General features: G+C 50.6%; 1 protein-coding gene across 2 annotated transcripts in view; it reads right to left on the reverse strand.

The window, feature by feature from the left end:
• Positions 1–8,064, reverse strand: part of TMEM154 (transmembrane protein 154) — a 58,854-nt gene that overhangs the window by 22,555 nt on the left and 28,235 nt on the right. For both annotated transcript variants that reach the window (XM_006150315.3, XM_027772565.1), the window contains exons 3-4: positions 7,851–8,064; positions 7,722–7,760 (exon numbers count right to left, since the gene is read on the reverse strand). In XM_006150315.3, coding sequence (XP_006150377.2) covers positions 7,722–7,760; positions 7,851–8,064 — 253 coding nt within the window. The remainder of the gene's footprint in view (positions 1–7,721; positions 7,761–7,850) is intronic.

An 8,064-nucleotide genomic window follows, 5' to 3' on the forward strand; every position in this document is an offset into this window, starting at 1 on the left:
AAGAGGTTTTCGCTATAGGGTGCGTGCGCTCGCCAGACAGAGAGAGACAGAGAGACAGAAAGCGAGAAATCACCCCCCAGGGGGGATGGCCACACTGCAATCCCTTCTCCTCCATTCTCCTCTCAGGATCTTGGGCACACACGCACATGCGCCCTGCGTGAGTTTAAGCCACCGGGTCCGGGACGCAAACTGCGGTCGCCTACGTGGGAGTTCAGCGACATAGCCATTACGCTAACTGCTGGTCCCACCCCCATATGAGTGTTAAGTCACTGGGTCCAGGATTAGAACTGCGGTTCCCTACGTGGGAGTCCAGCGACATGACCATCATGCCATCTACTGGGCTCTCAATAAACGTATTCTTTAATTTAGAAACTTTTTGAAGCCCCCCTTGTACGTGTTTTCATCTAAACGTACAGGCTGTTTTCCTAAGGAATTATATTATAAATTACGTCTCTTCAGGGCTGCCCACGTAGCCCGGCGGTTCAGGCAGCCGGATACCCCGTGGCCGGCTGTGCCAGGTTCAGATCCTGGGCTCTGGCAGCTTGAAAACCGCACTGGGTGCATGTGCGGCGTTCCCCAGATCCCAACAGGGCGGAGAAACGGAGAAGGGGCTGCAACGCGACCGCGGCCCATAGGGGGTGCTGTCCCCCTCTCCTTTTCTCTGTCTCTCAGGCTAGCACAGAGCCCTCCAGCAAATAAAAAGAAAAAGGCCCACACAGTTGACCCTCCCTCCAGGTGACCATGAAGACGCTATTTTGCCTCTCCCTCCTCCTCCGCCAGTCTGCCTCCCCACTTAATAACCCCCCACTAATTTCCCAGAGAGAAAGAGGCTCCACAGCCCAGCTGCAGGCGGGATTCATCTTTGTGCTCTGGGCTCCCCGCGGCTTGGAGGGGAGCGAAAGCCAGCCTGCGTGCAGACGCCGGGGAAGTTTAAAAGCCCATCACAGAAGCGCTCCAGCTGCTCCTAAGGGGAACGCGAAGCTCCTGTAATCAGTGTTAAAACAGCAAAAAGCTTTCTGCAGCCTCCTCTTCCCTGCCGCATGGCTGTGCCCTTTCCAGGCCACCATGGCAACAGGAAAACATCTGGGAGAGCTCCCGGGAGCAGAGCATTAGACCAGGGGGCAGGGCAGCCAATTACTGGTCAGTGGTGGTTAGGGTTAGGGTTGCATGCCAGCTGGCCACCTGCTCCAGGATTGCATGTGGGAGGCACAGGCAGCCCCGCCCCACCTGCTCCCTGGGGGTCCTTCCACTTCATTACCTCCTCCCCACTTCCTCCTCCTCACTCCCTTCCTGCAGGGGGGCGGGGGCTGGAAGGGCAGGACCCTGGGGAGACTCTGGGCTCCTCAACCTGTTCCCAGGCTGAGCCATGAGCGACAGAGCCTCCTTCGTGAGCTAGGGAGGTTTACCACACACAAGCCAGGCATATCGCACACAGCCTGTTGAAAGGGGCTCGAGTGCCAGACCTGGTGGCTTAAACTCATGCTGGGTGCATGTGCGTGCGTGCCCAAGATCCCTAGAGGAGAATGGAGGAGAGGGGATTGCGGCGTGGCCATCCCCCCTGGGGGTGATTTCTCACTTTCTATCTCTCTGTCTCTCTCAAAAACCTCTCCAAAAAAAGAAAAAGAAAAAAAGAAGAAGAAGAAAGAAAGGGATGGTTTACTGCGGCTGGTTCACCGTCTGTCTCTCTCAAAAACCTCTCCAAAAAAAGAAAAAGAAAAAAAGAAGAAGAAGAAAGAAAGGGATGGTTTACTGCGGCTGCTTCACCGGTAGCTCTCAGAGACCCCTTACGCCAGGGTACTTTAAAAGTTAAACAGTGACTGGGGCCAGCAGGTGGCGCAAGGGCGCTGGGCGCCCACATGGCCACCCATGGTTGGCCTAGACCTGGTGGCTTCCTTTCTCATTCCCCTCCGCCCCTGGTCAAACTGGAAAATAATGATAATAAAGTTAAAATTTTAAAAATTCTTAAAGAAAGTTAAATAGCGACAACTGTAAACTTAATGCCTGGAGGCCTGGGAAGAATGGCAGCAGGACATCAAGTTACCACATAGCATTCCTTTGTTTTGGAGAGGTTTTTGCTTATAGGGCGCGTGTGCTCGCCAGACAGAGAGAGAGAGAGACAGAGAGACAGAAAGCGAGAAATCACCCCCCAGGGGGGATGGCCACGCTGCAATCCCTTCTCCTCCAGTCTCCTCTCGGGATCTTGGGCACGCATGCACACGCGCCTGGTGGGAGTTTAAGCCACTGGGTCTGGGACTCGAACCATAGTGGACTACGTGGGAGTCCAGCGACATAGCCATTACGCTAACTGCTGGTTCCCTCATATATCATTCCTAGAAGAAACGTGGGCCTCCCACGCAGAGGAAGTGTGTGCTCTGAGGTGTTGGCCAGTGCGCCCTGCTGCCCGGCTAGAGGCCTGTCCCTGGTGTGGGACAGCCCAGGCTTTGTCATGGGAAAGGGGCAGCCTCCGCCTCCCTCCCTGTGAGGACTCGGTGTGTGCAGGCCCCTGTGCCCACCCACAGAGCAGTCCTTCCCGAGCTTTCTGAGCAAAGGGTTGGTCTGAGCTAGCACAACAGTTTTATTTTTCCTGGAAAAAAAAAAAGGTACTGGGGGCCAGCATGTGGTGTGGTGGTTAAGATGCTGGACTCCCACATGGTCGACCGTGGTTCCAGTCCCGGACCTGGCAGCTTGCCTTCTCACGCTCTCTCTCTCTTTGGTCAAGTTGAAGACTAATAATAAATAAATAAAATAATTTTACAAAAAGGTACTGAATCAAATTTTATTTAAATTTTCAATTTTTTTTTTTTTAAGAGATAGGATCTCTGGGTGTCCCTCCAGGGCCCCACCTTGAGCCCACAGTCCCCACCACCCAGACCCCTGCGTAGCTGGGGTGATAGGCTGATGCCACAAGCCAGTCCAGGCTGCTGTGCTTCTGAGGTCCTGCCTATCATCCTACGTGTGAGCGGGCGGGCTGCAGGGGACTGTAGGGACCAGCGCCTGCTAACCGCGTGCGTTCAGTGTGCAGGAGGAGAGATTTCGCCTGTGGAGCCATCAGCATTGGTGTCTACAGTAAGGGGGCATATTCGGAAAATAAAAAATTCAAACAAAGCCCTTTACCAAGAATGTTTAGGGTAAATAACTCTTTTGAAATTCTGTTTTTCTATTTTATGTTTTCATTTTCTAATTGCCAGAGGGTACATCCATTCACCAGAGAGAGAGAGAGAGAAGGCAGCCTCCAGGGAGGTGTGGTCATGCACAATCCCTTCTCCTCCATGTTTGTTTTTTTTTAACTTACCTTCACTAGAGACTGGGAGAGAGGGAGGTAAGAAGCCACCCCCCTTCCCGTGGGTCCGCTCACACCAGCCCTTCTCCTCCGTCTCTGCATTTCAGGATTCCGGGCATCACATACATGTGCCCGATGTGTTTTTCTTTCTTTTCTTTTTCTTTTTTTTAAAGAATTATTCCTTTATTTAATTCTATTTGTTATTATTATTATTTTAATTTGAACAGAGAGAGAGAGAAGGAAAGTGAGAAAGTAAGCCACCAGGTTCGAGACTCAACCTGTGGCCATGTGGGAGTCTACCTGCTGGCCCCTCAATGTGTTTTTTAAGCCTCCAGGAACGGCATTCAAACCATGGTTGGCTATGTGGGATCTAGCTTTTTTAAAAACAATTTTATTTATTCATTCATTTATTTTAATATGACCAGAGAGACACACATACCAAGAGAAAGAGAAAGAGAGATGGAAGCCACCACGTCCAGGAATCGAACCGGGGTCAGCCATTTGGGAGCATCCAGGGCCTTAACCACCACGCCACCTGCTGGTTCCCCAGGATCTAGCTCTCTTAACTCCTAGGCCACAGGGCCAGCCCTATGTTGTGTTTTCTTTGAGAGAAGCATATTTAAACTAAAAACCATCTGCTAATTTGTAGTAAGGATAATACACAGCTCTGTTTTACCTCTGAGAACAGCTGGTCTTTAAAAAACATTCTAACATTCTCGGGGCTGGCAGTGGCGTGTGGTTAAGGTGCTAGACTCCCACGTGGCTGACTGTGGTTGGAGTCTCAGACCTGGCGGCTTGCTTTCTCATGTTCCCTCTCTCTTTCTCTGTCTCTCTCAGGTCAAATTTTACAAAATAATAATGAGGATGATAAATAAAATTAAGGAAATACTTCTTTTAAAAAATTCTAACATTCTTTCATTGATTCATTCATTCAACACACACGTATTAGGCAGCTAGTGTGTGATGGTGAGATGGTGTGTTATCGGGTCGTTGCGAAAGTCATGATGTATGCTTTTCTATGCAAAAATGTGTCATGACTTTTTCAACAATCCAACAACCACAAACAAGCATCTAGCACTTAAAACACTCCAGGGTCTTTTTAAATTTTTATTATTATTATTATTATTATTTGCCTAATTGTGACATCTGTATAACATCCACTAATTCTCACAGCTTTATGAGGTGGGGATATTGAATCAGCCCATTTTACAGAGGAGGAAGTGGAATCAGAGAGCTTTCAGAGCCAGGAAGTGCAGAAGCAAACCCAGCTGTGAGCAGCAGGGTCTGTATTCTTTTTTTTAGAGGTTTTCGCTATAGGGTGCGTGCACTCGCTGGAAAGACAGAGAGGTAGAAAGCGAGAAATCATCCCCCAGGGGGGATGGTCACGCCACAATCCCTTCTCCTCCATTCTCCTCTCGGGATCTTGGGCACGCACGCATACATGCCTGGCGTGAGTCTAAGCCACCAGGTCTAGGACTCGAACCGCAATCGACTACATGGGAGTCCAGTGGCATAGCCATTATGCTAGCTGCTGGTCCCGGGGTCTGTATTCTTGACCTCAAAGCCAGAGCGTCAAAGAAGACAGAGAAGACAGGCTCAAGGTCCTTGGAACAGCAGATGATGTGGAGGTGAGGGTGCTGGATCCTACATGGCTGACTGCTTGGTTCAATTCCCGGACCTGCCGGCTTGAAAACCATGGCAGGCACGTGTGCGCCCCAAATCCCGGGAGGAGACGGGAGGAAAACGGACGGTGGCATGGGCACTCGTCCTGGGGAGTGATTTCTCCCTCTCCCTCTCTGTCTTTTTCCAAGGAGTGCAGCAAACACTGGAAGAAAAACAAAAAAAGAAAGAAAAAGAAAGAAGGAAAAGAAAAGAAAGAAGAGAAAAGGAAACAGCAAGATGACACGGTGAGCAGCGTGGGCCAGCCGGCAGAGGGCACAGCCCTGCGGGACGCAGGGTTCGCCAGGCAGCGGTGACTCTGTGGGCCCTGAGTGACAGGGTGGCAGTCTGCCAAGTAGACAAAAGGAACAGGATCAGTGAGGCCTGGAGACGTCCTGGACACCACACCATGCTCTGAGAGCCCCGAGTCTGTGAGTGCACCCACACTGTCGGGGTGGGCCAGGCCTGAGGCCGAGGTCAGCTCTCTCTCTTGCAAATGGCTTTGCCTTGCCAGATTTTCACAAGAAAATTCAATGAAAAATCTGTTCCATTTCTGGATCTCAATGCTAAGAAAGAGTACAGCCATGTGACTGGACACCTCCAACCTCCCCCAACTCTTGACTCCATTAGGGAAGACAGGCTGTGGGGCTGTGGTTGGGGGCAGGAAGTGCTCACCTTCCCTGAAGATGAAAAAAAAAAGAGTCCAGGCATTTCTGTTTGTTTTTTGTTTTTCCCTTGAGCTGCCAAAAGAGCTCCACCCTGACATTTGCAGCAGCGGAGAAGCACACATCTGTACTTCTAGAAGCTGGGTAGTAGGTTGGAAGAAGACGCCCCAGTGCTGCTTCTCCGGCTCACACTCCCCTCATCCCTGGCAATGGAAATGGCCACCACAGATTCTGCCAGGAGCTTCCAGGCTCTCCCAGGTCGGGGACAGCGAGCGAGGCACAAGGCCAGGGCCCCATCTCAAAGCCAGAGGTGCCCTGGCAGCAGGGATGAGGGACAGAGGAGTGCTGTACACGCCCACACACACGTGCCTCATTAGAAAGTCCCACTCCCTTGAGTAGCTTCTAGAATGACTTGAAGGGCTTCGACTGAAAAACCCAATCGAGGTCACTTTTACCAGCATCCGTCAAGCGTACCCAAGTCAGGTCTGGATTTCGAATTACCCTGAAACTTGGTGTGATGCTCCTAGACTCGGAACTAAACAGGCCCGGTGTGTGTCTCTGACCCACGGAATTTTCTACCACGTTGGTTTCAGTTTGCCGTTAGTCATCGTTAGCCAGCTAGGGGTTTCATCATACAGCTTAGCATAGCTTCCGGCCCAGCCACATAGCATGCGCTACTACGACACTGCTGCTTGGCGCTGAGACCGCACAGCAGGCCTGGGTTCGGTTCTGGGGCGAGGTGTGGTGGTGTGCACCTGTCGCCCTAGGCAGCTGGGAGGCTGAAGCAGAAGGATCCCGCCATGGTGAAACCCTGTCAGAAAATGTAACCTACAGGCCAGGAGGTGGTGTGGTGGTTAGGGCACTGGACTCCCATATGGCCAACCACTGTTCAAGTCCTGGACTTGGTGGCTTGCTTTCTCACTCTCCTTAATCCCTGTCTGTCTCTGGTGCCCTATAACAAATTTAAAAATAATAATAAATAATGAAGTTAAACAAATTCTTAAAAAAAATTAACCAACTCCTCTCTCTCTCTCATAAATAGATCAATCAAAGATCAAACTTAAAAACAGAATCAGTATGACTTCGATGAGAAGCAAGAACAATGTCTACCCTGGTCTTTTCAAGATCGAATTGGGGTGCGGGGTGGGGGAAAACCAGTATGTGACAGACAGAGAGATGAAAGAAACTTCTCCTCCTAGCGATGACCCCAAGGTCTTTGCCTTCCGTCCCTAACCCTACTCTGAGTCTCTACTTTACCAGCCTTACCCTCCTCCCACGATGCGAAATGTTACCTCGGCTTTTTGGCCAAGATTACACAGCACCCTCTTCTGGACTGGGGACAAAGATGCCAGCGGTATAGCTTTTAAATTTTAATTTAAGCTAACAACTTTTTTTTTTATCTATATTAAAGAGAAGATTCGAGAGACCAGCAGTTAGCATAATGGCTATGTCGCTGAACTCCCTTGTAGCCAACTGCAGTTCAAGTCCCAGACCCGGTGGCTTAAACTCACACCGGGCGCGTGTGCGTGCGTGCCCAAGATCCCGAGAGGAGAATGGAGGAGAGGGGATTGCGGCGTGACCATCCCCCCTGGGGGGTGATTTCTCGCTTTCTGTCTCTCTGTCTCTCTCTGTCTTTCTGGCGAGCACATGTGCCCTATAGCAAAAACATCTCAAAAAAAAAAAAAGAAAAGAAAAGAAAAAGGATTCGGGCATTATTAACCTCTGGGAAACTCCGTTATATGTCATCGGGGCCAGCAGATGGCATGCCGGTTAAGGCACTGAACTCCCTCACGGTCAACTGCAATTCAAGTCCCGAGCCCAGCAGCTTGAAAATCATGCCAGGCATGTGTGCGTCATGCCGCAAGTCCCAGGAGGACAGGGGAAGGGCCTACAGTGTGGCCATGCCCCCTTCGGGGGGTGATTTCTCGCTTCCCCCTCACCGTCTCTCTCTCTGGCAAGTACACACTCCCTATGACAAAAACCTTTAAAACAAACAAACAAAAAGAAAACCTAAGTCATGGCTGACTATGTTATAATACAGCTCTTGTCGCATAACTGGAAAACAGCTCAGATTCTGCCCCTCCCCGTCTGCGAGCCGGCGTCGGGGTGATACTCACACGTCTGCAAGGCACTCTGGGACCCTTGGCTGGACGGCTCTGTGTAGAAGCACAGAATATTTCATTGTATTGATGGTTCATCAACTCACAAAGCAATCGCCTGGAAACAGGAGTATGCCAAAGATGTACCTTGTTTAGCTTGTTTTCTTTTATAGCGCATTACAAAGAGTATCACCGATAAAAAGAGGAGGACCAGTAAGACCGACGGGATCAGCACCATTAATATGAACGCCAGCTCGTCCTTGTCCTCAGCCGTGTGGGAAGAACTCGTATACGCAGCGAACGGGTCTGTGGTCACCGCGGCAGAAGGGCTCGGAAGAACGTCTTCAGAAGGGCTCGGAAG

Source organism: Tupaia chinensis, unplaced genomic scaffold (genome assembly GCF_000334495.1).
Source record: "Tupaia chinensis unplaced genomic scaffold, TupChi_1.0 Scaffold000283_1, whole genome shotgun sequence".
Lineage (NCBI taxonomy): Eukaryota > Metazoa > Chordata > Mammalia > Scandentia > Tupaiidae > Tupaia > Tupaia belangeri.